At 38.6% G+C, this 21,849-nt stretch overlaps 1 protein-coding gene across 4 annotated transcripts in view; it reads left to right on the plus strand.

Annotated features, from left to right (window-relative positions):
• Nucleotides 1-21,849, plus strand: part of RUNDC3B (RUN domain containing 3B) — a 167,301-nt gene that overhangs the window by 128,367 nt on the left and 17,085 nt on the right. For 2 of the 4 annotated variants that reach the window (XM_005205269.5, XM_005205270.5), the window contains 2 exons: nt 14,106-14,252; nt 21,677-21,798. In XM_005205269.5, the coding sequence (XP_005205326.1) occupies nt 14,106-14,252; nt 21,677-21,798 (269 nt within the window). 4 annotated transcript variants of the gene reach the window in all.

The following is a 21,849-nucleotide window of genomic DNA, read 5'->3' on the forward strand; positions in this document are numbered from 1 at the left end:
TCAAAGGATACTCTCAAGTAAACGTCTAAAGTCCAACTAGGATAAATAAGATACAAGGATGTAATGTATAGCACAGGGAATATAGCCAATACTTTAAATAATTATAGATGGAGTATAATTCAAAAAATAGTGAATAGTTATTCACTATGCTGTATAACTGAAGCTAATAGAGTATTGGAAATCAGTTGTATTTCAGTTTCTTTTAAAAATGTAAACATTGAAACGCATTTAGGAGACCCTTTTTAGATTTGGGATTAACTTTTTGGGCAAGAATACTTCATAGATAGATAATAATTTTTGAATACCTGGCTCCTTACTAGGCTTTTTCTTTCATTGTTTTATTCAAGGGGAAATAACTGTAAAGTGATGCAAAGAATCACTTTACAAAAAATTTACAAAAATAGATAATTTATAATTTTTGAATAACTGTAAAGTGATCTTTATCCTATGTCTGCGTCTAAATTTAACAAAAAGCAAAACACATGACTAAAGAAAATTTTATATTGAAATTATGAAGAAGTTAGGATTTTCAAAATGCTATGTAAATTTTCCAATTCTGGTAAACTTTAATGAATAAAGAGTAAATTCTTTTTACTTCTTTTGGTACAAAACTGCTTTTGTAACTTCTCTGGCGTTTATATTCATTCATTTGACAAATGCTGAGAATGCCATGAAGATCCAGGCTCTGTTCTGGGTGCTAGTGATTCTGGAGTGAATAAAACAGGGTCCCTGCCCTCATAGAGTGTACCTTAGGCGGTCGGCAGTCACCGACACCAGCAGTAACAAACAGCGCCTGAGTGATGGTCCTGTTCCTCTTCCAAAGGAGCTGAGAGAGGCTGTGAAACTGTTCAGTTTGGGACTCTAACCCACGTGGCCAGGACTGAAACCTGGCCAAAACCCACTCTCTTCCAACTGAGATCAGACACCTGGTTTCAGGACCTAATGAAGCTCTGGTTCTTGATGTTTTGTTGCAGAAGGAATTCAGTGAAAGACAGAGGGATAGGTAAAAAGTGGATTTATTTAGAGACAAACACACTCCACAGAGTGTGGGCCATCTCAGAAGGTAAGAGCAGCCTCATAATACTGCTGTGGTTAGATTTTATGGGCTGGGTAGTTTCATAGGCTAAATGGGAGGATTATTCCAACTATTTGGGGCAAGGGCAGAGATTTCCAGGAACTGGGCCACCACTCACTTTTTGGTCTTTGATGATCGGCCTTAGAACTGTCATGGTGCCTGAAGGTGAGTCATTTAGCTTGATGATGTGTTACAGTGAACGTATATTGAGGCTTAAGGTCTAGTAGAAGTTGAACCATCTGCCATCTTGGACCTGTTTGGTTCTGATCGGTTTATGTCATGTCCTCAGGCTGTGTCATTATTTTAAAGGTGCCTTCCTGTTTCATCCGTAAGGAGGTAGCTCTTATCCTGTGTTCCTAGGAGAGGAAAAGAGAAGTGTATCCACACCTCATGTTTGGTGGCTTTCCCTGTCTGGAACGTCAGTCTCTCTACCCTAGTCATTCCGCTCATTTGAGTAAAATTCTGAATTACTGTACTTGTGCTGCGCATGTGTGTGTGCTCAGTCGCTTCAGTCAGTCCAGTACTGGAGTGGATTGCCATGTTCCCCCCTCCAGGGGATCTTCCTGACCCAGGGAGTGAACCTGCATCTCTGGCATTGCAGGCGAGTTCTTTACCACTGAGCCACCAGGGAAGCCCCTTACTCATGCTAGATTAGATCCTTTATCTTCATGAAGATTATAGCCTAAGATTTTCTCAGTGTGCCCTGTCACAAATAGCACTGGACTATATGCTGAGAATTATAGTACATCAGGAAATAAATAATACATAGAAAATAGCAAAGGTGTGCAGCAGGGGTTTTGGGCATTTGGTGGACTTGCCATCAGAACTTGCCTTTTGGACATTGGCTTCAAATGTGTTAGCTTATCAACATTAAAAATTGCCTCATATCATGGACCTTTGGATTTACTTAGGAATACTTGGAGTCACAGATATTAAATGGTAAGTTCCAAGTGTTATAGGCCTTATGTATAACTAGAGGCTGAAAGTAAAACTTCATCATGAACATCAGCACAGCATCTGAGGTGAGTGGGGAAAGGAGCAAAATGAGGGTGTAAGGATAACCCTGAAGTATGGAGACACAGAATAAGGAATCAAATAAATGAACAGAATAATAGCTTTGAATTGACTGAGCACTGCTATCAAAATATAGAGTATGGGATTCTACATCTTTTAAAAGAGGTTGTAAGTAACAGTAGACTTGAGCCTAATCTCTGAAAGGAAGGAAAGAGACCAAACTGGAAATTTTCTTTTTGTCTTTCATTTAGAATAATGAGTGTAATATTGAGGGTGCAAAAAAAAATGTGCAATTTCATTTTTGACAACCTGGGTACTCTGGCTGAAACCCTTGCTTTAAATGCCATTTGCAGCTAAAGACAAAAGAAGGTGATTTGTTGGGAGTAGTGGTTTGGAAATGCTAAGAGGAGGGATGAAATTTACGTTCAGATAAGAAGGAAAATGGCAACCCACTCCAGTGTTCTTGCCTGGAAAATCCTATGGATGGAGAAGCCTGGTAGGCTGCAGTCCGTGGGGTCGCACAGAGTCAGACACGACTGAAGCGACTTAGCAGCAGCAGCAGCAGCAAGAAGGAAAACATTGGTAAATGATGTTTGCTTGACCGTGCAGAAATAGTGGGACATGGTCAACCCTGATCTCCCCCTCACACACCTGGCCCGTGTTCTTTTTAGGTGTCTTCAGTGATAGCTCTATTCCTGGTTGTTGTTGTTCAGTCGCTAAGTTGTGTCCAACTCTTTGCAGCCCCCTGAATTATATATAGCACACCAGTCTCCATCATCCTCAAATATCTCCCAGAGTTTGCTCAAACTCATGTCCTTTGAGTCAGTGACGACATCCAACCATCTCATCCTCTGTTGCCCCTTTCTCCTCCTGCCCTCAGTCTTTCCCAGCATCAGGGGCTTTTCCAAGGAGTTGTCTCTTCGCATCAGGTGGTCAAAGTATTGGAGCTTCAGCTTCAGCATTAGTCCTTCCATTGAATAGTTAGGGTTGATTTCCTTTAGGATTGACCGATCTTCTTATTGTCCAAGGGACTCTCGAACAGTCTTCTCCAACACCACAATTCATGAGCATCAGTGCTTTGGCTCTCAGTCTTCTTTATGGTCCAAATCTCACATGACTACTGGAAAAACCATACCTTGACTATACAGACTTTGTCAGCAAAGTGCAAAGTGGTGTCTTTGCCTAGCTTTCCTTCCAAGGAGGAAGTGTCTTAATTTCATGGCTGTAGTCACCATCTGCAGTGATTTTGGAGTCCAAGAAAATAAAACCCGCCACTGTTTCCATTTTTTGCCCTCCTGTTTGCCATGAAGTGATGGGATTGGATGCCATGATCTTAGTTTTTTTAATGTTGAGTTTCAAGCCAGTTTTTTTATTATTCTCTTTCACCTTCATAAAGAGGCTCTTAAGTTTCTCTTCTCTTCATGCCATTAGAGTGGTGATCTGCATATCTGAGGTTGTGAAAAATTTCTTCTGGCAATCTTTTTTTTTTTAATTGTTGAGATGTATTTAAAAATCCTTTTATTTATAATTGAAGGGTAATTGCTTTACAATATTGTGTTGGCTTCTCCCAAATATCAACATGAATCAACCATAGGTATACATATGTCCCCTCTGTCTTGAACTTCCCTCCCACTTCCAATCCCATCCCGCTGCCAGCAATCTTGATTCCAGTGTGTGATTCATCCAGCCCAGCATTTTTCATGATATACTCTGCATAGAAGTTAAATAAACAGGGTGACAATATACAGACTTGTCTTACTGCTTTCTCAATTTTGAACCAGTCCATTGTTTCATGTCTGTTTCTAACTGTTGCTTCTTGACCCTCATACAGGTTTCTTGAGAGACAGGTAAGGTGGTCTGGTGCTCCCATCTCTTTCAGAATTTTCCACAGTTTGTTGTGATCCACATAGTCAAAGGCTTTTGTGTAGTCAATGAAGCAGAAGTAGATGTTTTTCTGGAATTCCCTTGATTTCTCTATGATCCAGTGAATGCTGGCAATTTGATCTCTGGTTCCTCTACCTTTTCTAAACCCAGCTTGTACATCTGGAAGTTCTTGGTTCACGTGCTGCTAAAGCCTAGCTTGAAGGATTTTGAGTATAACCTGAATATCACGTGAAATGAGTGTAGTTATATGGTAGTTTGAACAATCTTTGACATTGCCCTTCTTTGGGATTGGAATGACAAATGAAATTTTCAAGTCCTGTGACTACTGAGTTTTCCAAATTTGATGCCATACTGCGTGCAGCACTTTAACACTTAATCTCTTCTGCTTCTATTAGGTCCTTACAATTTCTGTCATTTAACAAGCCCATCCATGCATGAACTGTTCCCTTGGTATCTCTAATTTCCTTGAAGAGATCTCTAGTCTTTCCCATTCTATCTGTTTCTTTGCATTGTTCATTTAAGAAGGCCTTCTTATCTCTCCTTGCTATTCTCTGGAACTCTGCATCTTTCCCTTTCTCCTTTGCCTTTTTCTTCTCTTCTTTCTTCAGCTATTTGTAAAGCCTCCTCAGAGAACCACTTTTCCTTCTAGCATTTCTTTTTCTTTTGGATGGTTTTAGTCACTGCCTCCTGTACAGTGTTATGAACCTCTGTCCATAATTTGTCTGGCACTCTGTCTACCAGATCTCATCCCTTGAATCTATTAATTACCTCCACTGTATAATCATAAAGAATTTGATTTAGGTCATACCTGAATGGCCAAGTGGTTTTTCCCTACTTTCTTCGATTTAAGCCTGAATTTTACTATAAGGAGCTGATGATCTGAGCCACATTCAGCTCCAGGTCTTGTTTTTTGCTGACTGAATAGAGCTTCTCCATCTTTGGCTGCAAAGAACATAATTAATCTGATTTCTGTATTAACCACTTGGTGATGTCCATGTGATGGTAATGGTCATAGTGGAGAGTTCTGACAAAACATGGTCCACCAGAGGAGGGAATGGCAAACCACTCCAGTATTCTTGCCGATAGAACCCCATGAACTATATAAAGAGGCAAAAAAATATGACACAGAAAGAAGAGACTTCCCCAAGTTGAAAGGTGTCCAGTATACTACTGAGGAAGAAAGGAGGAATAGCCCCAAAAAGAATGAAGAGGCTGAGCCAAAGCAGAAACAATGCCCAGTTCTAGATGTGTCTGGTGGTGAGAGTAAAATCCAGTGCTGTAAAGAACAATATGGCATAGGAACCTGGAATGTTAAGGTCCATGAATCAAGGTAAATTGGATGTGGTCAAGCAGGAGATGGCAAGAGTGAACGTCAACTTCTTAGGAATCAGTGAACCAAAATGGATGGGAATGGGCAAATTTAATTCAGATGACCATTATATCTACCATAACCTTCAGTGGTAAAGAATCTGCCTGCAATGCAGGAGACACAGGTTTGACCCCTGGGTCAGGGAGATCCCCTGCAGAAGAAAATGGCAACCCACTCCAGTATTCTTGCCTGAAAAATCCCATAGACCGAGGAACCTGGTGGGCTATGTAATCCATGGGGTCACAAAGAGTCAGACACAACCGAAGGAATTAAGCATTCATGCATTATATCTGCTACTGTGGACAGGAGTCCCTTAGAAGAAATGGAGTAGCCCTCATCGTCAACAAGAGAGTCTGAAATGCAGTACTTGGGTGCAGTCTCAAAAATGACAGGATGATCTCAGTTGGTTTCCAAGGCAAACCATTCAACATCACAGTAATCCAAGTCTGTGCCCCAACCACTAATGCCAAGGAATCTGAAGTTGACCAATTTTATGAAGACCTACAACACCTTCTAGAACTAACACACACAAAAATAGATGTCCTTTTCATCATAGGAATCGGAACGTTAAAGTAGGAAGTCAGAAGATACCTGGAGTAACAAGCAAGTTTGGCCTTGGACTACAAAATGAAGCAGGGCAAAGGCTAACAAAGTTTTGCCAAGAGAACACACTGGTCGTAGCAAACACCCTCTTCCAGTAACACTAGGGATGACTTTACAAATTGACATCACCAGATGGTCAATACCAAAATCAGAGTGATGATTACATTCTTTGCAGCTGAAAATGGAGAAGCTCTATACAGTCAGCAAAAACAAGGCCTGGAGCTGACTGTGGCTCAGATCATCAGCTCCTTATAGCAAAATTCAGGCTTAAAATAAAAAAAATCGAGAAAACCACTAGTCCATTCAGATATAACCTAAATCAAATCCCTTATGATTATACAGTAGAGGTGATGAATAGGTTCCAGAGATTAGATCCGGTAGACAGTACCTGGACAGTACTATGGACAGAGGTTCATGACATGGTACAGTAGCAGTGACTAAAACCATCCCAAAGAAAAAGAAATACAAGAAGGAAAAGTGGTTGTCTGAGGAGGCTTTCCAAATAGTCGAGGAAAGAAAAGAAGTGAAAAGCAAGGGAGAAAGAGAAAAATAGACCCAGCTGAATGCAGAGTTCCAGAGAATAGCAAGGAGAGATAAGAAGGGTTTCTTTAATGAACAATGCAAAGAAATAGAAGAAAACAATAGAATGGGAAAGACTAGAGATCTCTTCAAGAAAGTTGGAGATACCAAAGAAACATTTCATGCAAGGATGGGGCATGATAAAGGACAAAAACAGTAAAGACTTAACAGAGACAGAAGAGATTAAGAAGAGGTGGCAAGAATACACAGAAGAACTATACAGAAAAGGTCTTGAGGACCTGGATAACCATGATGGTGTGATGACTCACCTAAAACCACACATCCTGGAATGTGAAGTCAAGTGGAACTTAGGCTCTGCAAAAGCCTCTGACTGTGTAGATTGCAACAAACTGTGGAAAATTTTTAAAGAAACGGGAACACCAGACCGCCTAACCTGCATCCTGAGAAACCTGTATGCAGGTCAAGAAGCAACCATTAGAACCTTATATGGAACAACTGACTGGTTCAAAATTGGGAAAGAAGTACGGCAAGGCTGTATATTGTCACCCTGTTTATTTAACTTCTATGCAGAGTACATCATGTGAAATGGTGGGCTGGATGAGGTATAAGCTGAAATCAAGATTGCTGGGAGGAATATTAACAACTTCAGATATGCAGAATATGCCACTCTAATGGCCAAAAGAAAAGAGGAACTAAAGAGCCTCTTGATGAAGGTAAAAGAGGGTGGAAAAGCTGGCTTAAAACTCAGCACTAAAAAACCCAGATCATGGCATCTGGTTCCATCACTTCATGGCAAATAGAAGTTGAAAACATGGAAGCAGTGACAAGTTTTCTCTTGGACTCCCAAATCACTTGGGATGGTGACTGCAGCCATGAAATAGAAGACACTTGCTTCTTGGAAAGAAGGCTTTGACAAACCTAAATAGCTTATTAAAAAGCAAAGACGTAACTTTGCTGACATAGGTCTGTATAGTCAAAGTTCTGGTTTTTCTAGTAGTCATGTGCAGATGTTCGAGTGGACCATAAAGAAGGCTGAGTGCTGAAGAATTGATGCTTTCAAACTGTGGTGTTGGAGAAGACTCTTAAGAGCCCTTTGCACAGCAAGGAGATCAAACTGGTCAATCCTAAGGGAAATCAACCCTGAATATTCATTGAAAGGACTGATGCTGAGGCTCCAATACTTTGGCCACATAATGGGAAGAGCCGACTTACTGGAAAAGACTCTGATGCTGGGAAAGATTGAAGGCAAAGGAGAAGAGACAGCAGAGGATGAGATCATTGGATAACACCACCAATTCAATGGACATGAACTTGGGTGAGCTCCAGAAGATGGTGAGGGACAGGGAAGCCTTGGCAGTGCTGTAGTCCACAGGGTCACAAAGAGTCGGACGTGAATTAGCGACTGAACGACAACAACAATGTCCATGTGCAGTGTCGTCTCTTGTGTTGTTGGAAGAGGTTGTTTACTATGACCAGTGTGTTCTCCGAAAAACTCCGTTAGCCTTCGCCTTACTTCATTTTGTACTCTGACAGCAAACTTACCTGTTATTCCAGCTATCTCTTGACTTCCTACATTGGCATTCCAATCCCTGTGATGAAAAGGATGTCTTTTTTTTGGTATTAGTTCTAGAAGATGTTGTAGGTCTTCATAGAACTGTTCAATTTCAGATTCTTTGGCATCAGTGGTTGGAACATGGACTTGGAGTACATATTCTTTGTATGTATTTTCAGTAATAGCTCTATTCCTGCAACAGAATCTAAATTCTTTAGGTAGCTAAGAGGAATGTAAAAAGAAAGACTTTTGAGCCATCTTTTCCTCCTTGAAAACAATCAGCCTAAATTAATTCTCATGCCAAAGAGGCACATTTTTAGGGTGGCAGATATTGCTGCCTTACAGAATTAATATCCAGAATATTTAAGGAACTTATACAACTCAGTAGCAAAAATAACTTTTTTTTAAATAGGTGAAGGACTTGAATAGACATTTCTCCAAAGAAGGCATAGGAATGACCCAGCAGGTATGTGTGGAAAGGTGTTCAACTTCACTAATCATCCGGGAAAAAATTAAAAGTAGAACTACTGTATGGTCCATCAGCCCCACTTCTGAGTATTTACCCAAAGGGAGGGAAATTAGGATTGTTATCAAACCCAAGTTCATGTGCGCCACGCACAGTGAGCCCAAACAAACGGAACAGTCAGACTTGGGAGCAAAGAAAGGTTTGTTGATCAAAAGGGTGCTGACCAAGAAGATGGAAGACAAAGGTTTGTCTCAGATCCATCTTACTGGCTGGCCAGGGCACAGTGTTCTTAAAAGCAGCAGTTGGGATGAGGGTTGCAGGGGCCATGCCCTTCTTCTCATTGGTTAGTGGTAATGTAACAGGGTGGTATTTCAGGAATCTTAATCATCAACCATTCAGCCAGTCTGAGGTCCAGTGCTTGTGCCTAGCACGTTATCCCCATCCCCCACCTGGGTGGGGGTCTTACAGAACAACTCAAAAATATGTGGCAGGTTGTTAGGTATATCCCTTGAGGAGGAATTAAGATTCTTTTATCACTGAGCTATTTTTTTTTAGTGTTGTATTTTTAATTGGAAGATAAGTACTTTATAATATTGTGTTGGTTTCTGCCATACATCAACATTCTTGAACCTCCCTCTCACCTCCCACCCCATCTCATCCCTCTACGTTGTCAAGGAGCGCCAGATTTGGGCTCCCTGCATCATACAGCATATTCCCACTGACTGTCTATTTTACATATGGTAACATACATGTTTCCATGTTACTCTCAATTGGTCCACTGTCTCCTTCCCCCACTGTGTCCACAAGTCTTTTCTCTGTGGCTGTGTCTCCACTTGCTCCCTCAAAGTAGGCTTATCAGTACCACCCTTCTATATTCCCTAATATATGAATATAAGATGTTTGTTTTTTTCTTTCTGACTTCTCTGTTTGATAGGCTCTCAGTTCATCCACCTCATTAGAACTGACTCAAATGCATTTGTTTTTATGGCTTAGTATTCCATTTTGTATATGTACCACAGCTTCTTTATCCGTTCATCTGTTGATGGGTATCTAGGTTTCTTCCATGTCCTAGCTATTGTAAATAGTACTGCAGTGAACATTGGGGTATGTGTTTTTTTCAGTTACTGTTTTTTTGGAATATATGCCCAATAGTAGGATTGTTGGGTCATATGGTAGTTTTATTCCTAGTTTTTTAAGGAATCTCCATACTGTTACACTGGAGAAGGAAATGGCAACCGACTCCAGTATTCTTGCCTGGAGAATCCCATGGACAGAGGAACCCAGCAGGCTACAGTCCAGAGGGGTTACAGAGGGTCGGACACAACCGAGTGACTGAAGAACAACAACAATAATACTGTTACACATAGTGGCTGTATGAATTTACATTCCCACCAACAGTTCAAGGGTGTTTCCTTTTCTCCACACCCTCTCCAGCACTTATTATTTGTAGATTTTTTGATGATGGCCATTCTGACTAGTATGATGTAATACCTCATTGTAGTTTTGATTTTCATTTCTCTAATAATGAGCAATGTTGAGCATTTTTCTATGTGACTATTGGCCATCTGTATGTCCTCTTTGGAGAAATGTCTGTTTAGGTCCTCTGCCCACTTTTTGATTGGGTTGTTTGTTTTTCTGGTATTGAGCTGCATGAGCTACTTGTATATTTTGGAGATTAATCTTTTGTCAGCTGTTTTATTTGATGTTATTTTCTCCCATTCTGAGGGTAGTTTCACCTTGTTTATAGTTTCCTTTGCTGTCCAAAAACTTTTTAATTAGGTCCCATTTGTTTATTTTTATTTCCATTACTCTAGAAGGTGGCTCATAGAGGATCTTGGTGTGATTTTTGTCGAAAAGAGTTCTGCCTATGTTTTCCTCTAAGAATATTATAGTTTCTGGTCTTAACATTTGGTCTTTAATCCATTTTGAGTTTATATTTGTGTGTGGTATTAGGAAGCGTTCTAATTTCATTCTTTTACACGTAGCTGTCAGTTTTCGCAGCGCCACTTATTGAAGAGGCTGTCTTTTCTCCATTGTATGTTCTTGCCCCCTTTGTCAAGGACAAGGTGCCCATGGGTGTGTGATTTATCTCTGGGTGTTCTGTCTTGTTCTGTCTTGGTCTATATTTCTGCTTTTGTGCCAGTACTATATTGTCTTGGTGATTGTAGCTTTGTAGTATAGTCTGAAGTTAGGAGGTTGATTCCTCCAGCTCCATTCTTTTTCCTCAAAATTGCTTTGCCTTTTTGGGGTCTTTTGTGTTTCCATACAAATGGTGAAATTTTTTTGTTTTAGTTTTGTGAAAAATGCCGTTGGTAATTTGATAGAGATTGCATTGAATCTGTAGATTGCTTCTGGTAGGATTGTCATTTTCACAGTGTCCATTTCTCCCAATCCAGGAACATGATATATCTCCCCAATTGTTTACATCATCTTTGATTTCTTTTGTCAGTCTGCTATGATTTTCTGTTTACGTGAGCTATTGTTTCCTGACTGCTTTTCCTTTGTGTCTGCATTCCCTCATTTCCCTAAATTCAAAACTGCTTGAGTCTCTTCTTTGAAACTCAGGGAAGGCCTAGGAGATTAAAGCCTTTCTCTTGAAGCGATAGCACACTGTCATGTTGATTTCAGCGTTAGTAACCAAGAAGTAGAGGTAATTTCAGTGTCCATGTGTCCATGGATGAATGGACAAAGAATATGTGACATATAAAGACTCTGCATCTATATACAAACATATACAATGGATGATAATGCAGCCTTAAAAATGAAGGAAATCCTACCATTCATGACAACATGGATGACATTATGCTAAGTGAAATAAACTAGATGCAGAAAGACAAAAACTGTATGATCCCACTTATATGTGGACTCTAAAGAAGTCAATTCACAGAAATGGAATAAAATGATTGTTATCAGAGCCTGGAGAGGCAGGGATTTAGGGAGATAAAGTTTAGGAGTACAAAGTTTCTATTATACAAGATGAATAAATTCTGGAGATCTAATGCATGACAAAGTGACTGCAGTTAACATTATTGTATACTTGAAATTTTCTAAGAGGGTAGATCTTAAGTGTTCTCATCACAAAAAAAAGAAGTTAACCATGTTAGGCGTTGGATGTGCTAATTAGCATGAGTGTGATTATTATTTCACATTGTATATCAAATCATCAAGTTGTTTACTTTAAATGTATACAATTTTAAATTATCAATTATACTTCAGTAAAGCTGAGGAGGATAAGACTGAATTGTGTGGGTGTGGCCAAATTCCTAAATAATTCCTACTGAGAATCTAAAGAGAAATTAGTTATCTACCAATTCAGAGGTAGATACTACAGGAAAGCTGTTAAAAATTAGCTGGAATACATCTATTATTTCTACTTTCTTAGTAAATTAAACAATTTTCTCTTAGTGCATCTTTCTGTAGAATTATTAACCTTAAATATTAGCAGCAGGCCGAGCTCCTTCAGACGGTTGGGAAATAGGAATGTCTCTTTATTGGCACATTTTGGTCAGGCTCTCACTGCTAGAACAAATAAACTGCTTGTCATTTATCACCCTAAGAGAACTCTGGTCAAGATTCAGAATTCAGGGGTGGGGTTCTCAACCTAACCAGTCCACTTGCCTGCCCCCTAGTGTACGGGGGTGGTAAGAGCAAGGGCCCCCTTACCAGGATCCTCCAGAAGCTTTCCTTTCCACAGCCACAGGGCAAGCGCTAGGATTTCCTCTGTCCATATTCCTCACAGATGTTGGGAACCAGGTGTGGCATGGATGAAAAACTAGGCCTGGTCAATACACTGAAATCTCTTATATCCTGTTCCAGAGGACCAGGCAGGCTCCCACAGAAAAAGACAATACCTAGTTCATCAATGGGCAAAAATTATCCACGGGTGAATAGTGTGTAAAAAGTTCTGTGAAAATTCAGTCCCTTTTTCCATCCTACGTGGTGTAAAAGTTTTCACTTTCCACAACATATTCTGAAGTGCAGGTGGTGCACCAACTTTTTGTTAACTGAGTTTAACCAGTGTCCTTTCCTCAGATGCCTGTGTGCCTTTCTTGCATTCTGCTGTGAATATTTCCTGTGGGCCAGTTATGACTTCGAGATTCTGTTCTCCAGTGACATCCACTGGAAACCCTAAAGAGGAGTATGTGAAAGAGAAAAATGTAGTAATAGAGCCCAAAATAAAGATAGTTTATTTTAACAGATTCTCTGGCCATTAACCACCATTTCTGCTTTACACAATTTTTCTGTCAATCTTAGAAGTTTTCTAATCCCTCTTTACTGTTTTTGTAAAAACTAATGTTAAAGTACCCTAGAAGTCTTTTTAAAATGTTTCATTCCTTCTGTAGTGAAATGAAATAGTTGAACCTTGCCTAAGGTAGTATCTTAATGGGAGACATTCTCACTCAACTCTGCCTATTTCATTTCTAGTATTCCAATTTTAGGAGAAAGTCTGTTGTTTACATCAGGTAATGTTTCTTTATGGGCATAGTGGAACAAATATTTTAAATGCACACAGATAAAATAAGATCTCTATAAAATCAGAATATTTGTTTGTAGCTTGTAGAGACATTTAAAAGTGGGATTACTCCATTAGAATCATGGTTAATAGCCAGTCGTGGTGTGCAGGTTGGCCTTCTCTAGTGCAGGATTGTCTTGCTAGCTAGTACACTGCTGACTATCTGCCACCCACAACAGGACTGTGGTCTCTGAAAGTTAGTGGCAAGCACATTTTACTTCCTGCTTCTGAGCTGATTGCTCAGAACCTTGGGACACTAAAGTCTTGGACTCCTGCTTGAGAATGCAGGTTGCCTAGGTGATATTTTAAGATATTTTAGAGGTAGAATTAGAGCTTTGCAAAATGAATTATGCTTTTAATTGAACTAACAGTTCAAATATTGAATTAGTTTTGTGAAATTGAAATTTTGGCAGAAAGCTAGTTCTTTTCCAAGTTGTATTAATGAATAATGGCTTTACAAAAGATGAAAATAAAACCATGAGTTGTTACAGTGGCTTCATTCTGTAGAAAATTTCCAGTAGAGTATATGGTTCAATGCAGTTGTCATTGAGGAAATTATTTTCATGAAGATTTGCTGGTAGTCATTTCTATCAAAAACAGTTACAGGAGCCTCATAGTTTTTATTTTATATTTTTCCATGTTTTATTTTTATTTAATTCTTTTGTTTACTATTACTTCAACATTGTGAATTTTGAAGCTAGATAATCATACAGATGGAATCTCCACTCTCTTTTATGTTTTTATTGGCATCTGATCACCTGTAACTTTTAGGATATCACCATTATTTTTAGTTAAGATGTCAAGTGCAGCTTGGGTCCCTTAGTCCTTCAGTAATATCTCTGGGGAAAAGATAGGAAGCCTGAATTTCACAGGTAGCGATTTGTTACAGCAGGTAGAGAAACAATGAGAAACACATACTGCAGGAGACAGAACAGTCATAGCCCAAGCAGCCTTCCTGTAGTTCTGTCCCCAGTCTGTTAACATACCATTTTCAAAAGGTGAATTTGGGGGCCTAAATTGATACCGTTAGGTTCCTCTGCCATTGCAGAACAGTGAAGACAAAAGCACTCACCATCTTAATATTCACAGGACTGTGCTAAAGAATAATGATTTAAGATCGAGACAAGAGTTAACTGCCCACCTCACCAACCAGTGGCCTTCCCCAGGAGCTCTGGATGTCAATGCTGTTGCCTTGGATACGTTGCTTTACCGAAAACACAATAAACAGTGGTATGAGTAAGTGTAACACTTTTTTTTTTCCCCCCAACTAATTACAAACTTAGTTGTACCGAAACATATGACTGTCCACTTTGGTTTCTAATACTTTTCTGAATTCATTATTAGCTCAGAGCAAAAGTGGGATTTAAGACGATTTTGGCTTGGTAAGGTTATATTAAGGCAGTGAATGTGGTAATGTTACAAAGCCAAGGCACCCTGGAGAAGTAAAGACGTTGAGAAACGCTTATGTAGTATTACATTAGCTACCTACTTCTCTACTGAATCTTCAGCCAGTCCTTCAGTTACGTCAGTGAGCTTGTATTTAATGAGCCATCTATATTTGAATTCTAGCTGTGGTGGTTGTTTTTACGTTAGAACTAATTTTCATGCTTGAACACAAAATTCCATGTCATAAAAGGATAGAAAGGAATTTACTTGTTCTTGGTGGGTCTGAAAGAGTTTGGTTCCTTTTTCAATAAATCTAATTTTGGGGGGATATTGAAGATAAAATCACTCCACCCATGGCCACAAGATCCTTTTCCTATTTCTTTGTCCCAGGATTCAGGACTGTTTCACTTAGCTACTGTTTCCCCTGTTGAGAGCTACAAAATCTTAGGCTCTCTTTCTTTAGGGTTTTTTTTTTTTTCCTCTCTTTTTTTAAGTTTTCTTTCTTCATTTCAGAACTTGTAAATCGCGTTACCTTCTTTTGGCTTTTAGTCACTTTCCCATCGTGGTAATTATTTTCAGTGTCTTTATTGTCATATCTTCAGCTGATTTTTCTGATAGTTTTTCCTGCTCGCCCTCCATCTCCTTCGGTTCTCTCTCCCTTTACCTTTGTCCCTCCTTCCTCTGCTTCCCTCTCTTCTCCTCTTTTCTCTTCCTTTTTTTCTTCCCCCTCTCTCTTTTTGTTTTTTTCTCTGTTTTGTTTTTTTTTTTTAAGAGCCCTTTTTAAAATTTCACTGGTAGTACATGCATACTCAGTCGTGCCCAACTCTTTGCAACCCCGCGGTCTGTAGCCTTACAGGCTCCTCTGTCCATGGAATTTAACCAGGCAAGAGTACTGGAGTGGTTGCTATTTCCTCTTCTAGGGGATCTTCCCAAACCAGGGATTGAACCCACGTATCCTGCGTCTCCTGCATTGGCAGGCAGGTTCTTTACCACTGAACCACCTGGGAAGCCCTTCACTGGTAGAGCAATATATTTTTGTGCTTCGTAGGCCACCTTTCACTAGGTAATTAGTGGCCTGGCATTTCTACAAGGAATGTCTTAGCACAGACCTATTTCTGCCTGCTTTCCTCTGTGATTTTTCTCACTTCAGAGATAGAACTCAAAATAAATTTTTACCTTTTGTTGTTTAAAAAAGATTGCTGGAGGCTTTTATGTTTACTTGCCTGTTAGTTTCATTGATTGTTAGAGATAAATAGGGAAATATGAGCCAGTTATTTACAAAATCAATCAGTAGAACTCTCTTCATCACCTCCTGCACCACACTGAGTATGAGTCAGGGTGTTGACTGGGTCTTTCATGGATTGGAACCTAGTTCCCTTATATCCTATGAAAGGTATAAATAACTACAATACATCTTATTATGCTAGTATATAATTTTATCTTTCTGTGACACATTTAATGTATGCAAAAATATTTATTTGTATTTCTGATTTATAATTGAAAACCTGAATTTATAGAAATACTTGGTATGCTTATCTATAATGTAAGATGCTCCTGCTTTTATAACTGCAAAAATATTACTATATCCTAACAAAATACTAGTAACTGTGCTTTTTAGTGCAATATCTATGTTGTCACTTTATATAGTGGGTGGTAAAATATTTTAGCAGAAAGACATGTACATACCACTGCCTGCCCCTAGAGCTGCCCACTGGGGAACCAGTGAGGGCATCCAAGTGGAAGATTTATTTCTGGGTTGCCTCCGCATGTAGTAATAGTGGCTGTCTCCTACAAAATATCGTAGTAGCAGCAAGAGTAATTGCAGTCTCAGAAAAAAATGCAGCGAAACTGGCTGTTTAGAATGGATCCAGGTTTTGTCCCTCTTGACTTGGTTTCTCCGTTAGGTTAAGAAAGGATGCCCTTTCCTTCCTGGCACCATCAGTCTTTAATCTCGCCAGGCCTCTGATGTTGGCACTGCTTTTCTGTGACCCTGTTGCCAAACTGATATCCCTGAGCAAAAGTACACACTCGGGGCGGTGCTGAGATGCCCGTACCTAGAGTTTAAAGTCAGGATTTGAACGTATTTCTGTTGCTTCCTTGCTGTTTAACACTAAGCGTGACTCCTTGCTTTTTGTTTCTGCACGTGTAATACTGGGGTGGGGGTAATGCTTATTTAAACGGAACTGTGGTAAGTCATCGGAGGTAGTAAGTTGCCTGGCACCTAATCCCTTTCTGATAAGTCTTTATTTATTTATAGTCTATATAACCTTTTCTGTTTGGACTCTTGTATAGCCTTACATCTTTCATGTTTGGACAGTATCCACTTACCTGATATCCTGCTATTTCTTAGAGAGCTCTTAAAGCCCTATCTAAATTTAAAATGACCAACAAATTCCCAGTTGTTTGAAATAAATAATACCAACTTTTTCATGTAGAAATGGAGATTTTCATGTAGAAATGGATTTTCAGATCAGAGTAGTGCTGTATATAAATCATGTTTGAGACACATCATAGCTTTGCATCAAGATACAGTTTTTGTTCTCAAATTTATAATACAGGCCAAAGCTATCGAACTGACCTGATCACCAGTTCCTCTTCATTTTATCAGTGTCTTAAATAAGTCCAACAAACATTTGTGAGAAACTGCAAATCATGAAGGAGGTAGCCAGAGCCTCCTTAACAGGGAATACTAGCTCTCTCAATAATATGGAGAAAGAAACTGACGCTGTAATGAGTCATTGAAATTTCATGCTAAAGATATGGAAGGTCTATAGTTAACTTCTCCAGAGGCTCTGTAAATGTATTTTCCCACTTGGGTTTTAGAAGAAAGAGAGTGTGCTGTTTGATGTAATGAATTTTGTGGTAAAATGACCCGTTGGGTAACTTGGCTGTGATCACCTTGTCATGGAAGGACCCCTTTCACAAGAGATCTTAAATTTATTTCCATTTACTACACTGTTTATAAAGCTTTAAACATATCATTTCAAATTTATTTCTAGATTATTTAGACTGACAAGGTTAGTTATGCAGGATTTTATTATATCTCTTCCTTTATTTCAGACATAGGCATATCATGTTAAAATTTTTTAAAGCATTACAGGCATTTAAGGCATTACTGTAAAAGCTCAACAATAAATAAATATATAACGCGCACTCCCTAACACACACACTGAGCAATTGATTCTTTTTTTTTCCCCACTAAGTTCTGTTTTAATATATATCTTTATATGCAAAGTCTAGGTCACATGAGCTTGTTAAGTATCTGGTATATAACTTGTTAGATTACCTGTTGCATAACTTTGTTAGATTATTCCCATCCCAGATCAGATCCATCGTCACCATATAGATATTTTCCACTTACACTTTTTTTTAGTCTTCTAAATTTATCATTGTCTCCCAATTTGGCTGCCATTCACAAAATTATTAAGAATTATGAAGTTTTTATGCCCTTCATGATCTACTACTTAGGCCTATTTTTCTTAATGATTTCCAGTGCATTAGATATAATCACTTCATGTGTATTCCAGGTTCTCCTTCTCATGTGTGTCTAAAGCACCGAGGTTGTGGAAATCTTTTACAAATTACATTTTGTATTGACCTGACTCACATTTTGTCCTCTTTTAAGCTCCCTTGCATTTTTAGTAAATTAAAAGTTTATAGATGTTCTGCTATAACAAATGCTTACTTTGTTCCTTAAACATACGTCTGTGGAAATTAAACCAAGAATAAAAAGAACAGTTTCCATGCACAGTGATGCGCCTCTGTGTATAGATTGGGTGCATATATTTCTATTTTCTACATGTGGATAGTTTATTCTTCTGTTTATCACACTCTCTATTGTTCAGTGACTACCAGATAATGTAAATTATTACTGACCTCAAGATGTCTAATGGGCAAATAAGTAATGTAGATTAGCCACGACATTGTGTCTGCATTGATATGAAGTATAAGGTTGTAGAAAAATTTACTTATCATTGAATTGACTTATCACTCAGTTTCCTTTAATTTGCCTTTATTTTGGTACCCAGTTCTATATATAGAAGTTTGAATTTGAGTGGTTTTTAAATGTTCCTATAGTAAGAAATTGAATGCTGTGAATTTTATTATGTCTCAAGTGCTCACAACAGTTCTTACAATTTTAAATTATATTTAACAATGTAATGGCATAAAACTGTGAACTTTTATATAGTTAATGCATGACTCTTACTATCTGGGTTCTTATTTTGATTAAGCTCTTGCTGTTTAAAAAATTCAACTCTGAGAAATAGGAGCAGACTGTTACCTGGTTTGGTGTGTCTGGTGATGGTGGTGGTTTAGTCACGAAGTCGTGTCCGACTCTTGCGACCCTATGGACTGTAGCCTGCCAGGCTCCTCTGTCCATGGGATTCTCCAGGCAAGAATACTGGACTGGGTTACTATTTCCATCTCCAGAGGATCTTCCCAATCCAGGGATTGAACCTGGGTCTTCTACATTGCAGGCAGATTCTTTACCAACTTAGCTACAAAAGAAAGAGAGAAAGTGAAATTGTTCAGTCGTGTCCGACTCCTCGTGACCCCATGGACTGTAGCCTACCAGGGCCCTCTGTCCATGGAATTTTCCAGTCAAGAATACGGGAATGGGTTGCCATTTCGTTCTTCAGGGATCTTCCCAACCCAGGGATTGAATCCAGGTCTCCTGCATTGCGGGCAGACCGTTTACCATCTGAGGCCACCAGGGAAGCCTGACTTAGCTATGGGATACCCTTAAATCTTACAGTGTGGTTTTAGTGAGTATAGGATTCCAAGATAAGACTTTTAAAGACAGAACTCCAATAGACAGTTTACTCCATGACAATAAAATGTTTGTCAGATGGAGTTGCTGGTTACATTGCAAAAATGGTTAAAAACAAAAAACAAAAAACAGTGGTAACCAAAGCCATTCTTTGTCATTACTGAAAGCAGCTGAACTAGATTCCTGTCAGATGCTGGGAAATAGTTTCATGCAAGGAAGATATTGTATAGTACTGATAAGATATTCATAATATCTTATTCATGTCTTATTCATAATATCTTATGAATAAGGTGCTTAGTTTTGGCTTGGAGTTTTTATTTTTGCTTCAGAATATCATTGTCTCCCAAATTCTGTTTTTATTTCCATTGGCATTTGGTGAAGCACATAAAGCCTGTAAACTCAAGGATTATTCCCTAAAGGGTAGAGAGGTCCTGAAGTCACTTTGGATGTGGAAGTGCGATTCTCTGAAAGTACTTCAGCAGGTCACTCAGGAAGCACACCCCTCACAGGATGTCTTCCTGCACTTTTCCCCCTCAGTGGGTGACCCAGTCCTGGAGAGCCTGTAAATGTGTGCCACCGAGTTCTCAGTCCTTAGTCACAGAGACTTTTTAATTCTGGGTATTCTGTTGTTTGTAAATATTTCCATGCATACATTTTTAGTTGAATAATATCAATATGAACAAGTTTCCTATAGTGAAATAGCAGCATCAGAAACATCCTAAGCCTTTCATTTTAAAAGGCAAGTCTTCTACCAGTTAGACACAGAAAAATAACTTGGAAAAGAAACTTATTTATACCTTCCTTTATTAAATTCTTCCATTCCTGCTTTCTGCCATAGCTAAAGAAATAAAATTTTACTGGAAATCAAGGGAAATTGTCAGTGCTTTGATTAAATACAGTATAGTTTCCATGATCTGTCTTAGCAAACTGAGCTGCTGTTTAAGAAGGGCTTCTAATAGGAAGCCGAGTCTTTTCTTCTTACACTAGAGAGGAGATAGTGTAGTAATTATGGGGAGAGAATTAGAGCCAGGCTACCAGGTGCAAATCTCATCTCCTGTGTCCCAGTCCTCTTCTATAAAGTGGGCATGATAATAATTCCAACCTCTTCTGGTAGCCATGAGCATTAAGGAAGTTAATATATATGTACATGTAGAATAGAACCTACCATTTGGTAAGTGCTATATAAATATCAGGTATCATTTTTTGTTACATGTTATATATGTGTGTTATCTGTTATAATTATCTCTGAAGTTTCCTACAGAGACTATCTTGCTATTTAAAATTATGAGTAAGAACTTTTATACTCTCAACATTTGAAAAGTCATCACTGTGTAAAGTGAGAAAGTGCTCACATTGTAAGCTAGGAAGCTATTCTATCACCTCATCCTTCACCTCATTTCTTAAAGGATAAAACAAATGGGTGCCAGGTGTATGCCCCTCATACTTAATACACACACACCAGCTAAATCTCTGAGCCTCCTCTTGTATGTACGAACAGAGAAGAGCTATGTAATAGATCACTTAGATTATATATATTTTCTACAATATTATTATAACACTTCTAGGAAATTAGATAGGGTTTGACTACCTTTGGAAATAAATGTTAAACCCCAAAAAATGTGTTCCTCTTCCTGGATCATTTATATTTAGAAATAATACTGAATTTTGTCACATACCTGAAATGTCAGTAATACCACAGCTGCATATATCTCTTTGAGTTGGTTTTATGTTGACAAAACAAATATGAGGAAGATTTGAACATTTACATTCATTAACTTTCCATTCATAACTGAATTTTCATCTGTTATAATTTATTTCCAATGAATTTGTTTAATAGAAAATGGGCTCATTCAAGTTGATGTTTGGCAGAAACCAACACAATACTGTAAAGCAATTATCCTTCAATTAAAAATAAATAAATTTAAAAAAAAAGAAAATGGGCTCACAGGTGTCAACAGATGATGGAAGGAGGTTAATCATCTTGCAAGTGTATTAACAAACAGGTATTTTACTACCCAACATTTTTTAAATTTCTCAGTGACAGGAATTGATGACAATAATTTGTTATTTTTATGTAAAAATCATCTGTAACAGTCCCAAGGTATTGTGCTTAGGAGACAGTCCTCACAACAAAAGTTAGGCCAGTTTCAGTTTCATTTGTGTATTGAGAGACTTGAGACTTTCTGCACCTTTGACAACTGATAATGACCAGAAGTGCCTGTTTCTTTACTAACTTGATCATCAAAAATTGATGTAAGGAATTGAATTTGTTTGACAGGTTGTTTCTCTTTTCCTGTTTTAGTGGATTTAACAACCTCCAAAGAGGGCGGAGGGAAAAGTACAACAGTTTCTATTGCCGCCGTGATACAGATGAAGTTTTGGGGGCAGATGGGGAGAAATGAACCTGAAATTCAGTAAATTGGAGAAAACCATTAAAGAATATCTCTAGAAATTTTTTTATTGTGGGAAGAAGTTAAAGTAGTATTTCACCTTTGTCTTACAGAAAAAGTTATCAGAGCCTTGACCAGTTATCAGCTGAGGTTAGCCTTTCTCAGACTTCACTGGATCCAGGTCAGTCACAAGAAGGAGACGGAAAACAAGACACGTTAAATTTAATCAGTGAAGGTAAGGAAAAAAACCTGCTTGAAAATTATGATTTCCTGCACTGTACATGTT

The sequence above is a fragment of the Bos taurus genome, chromosome 4, assembly GCF_002263795.3.
Source record: "Bos taurus isolate L1 Dominette 01449 registration number 42190680 breed Hereford chromosome 4, ARS-UCD2.0, whole genome shotgun sequence".
Classification (NCBI taxonomy): domain Eukaryota; kingdom Metazoa; phylum Chordata; class Mammalia; order Artiodactyla; family Bovidae; genus Bos; species Bos taurus.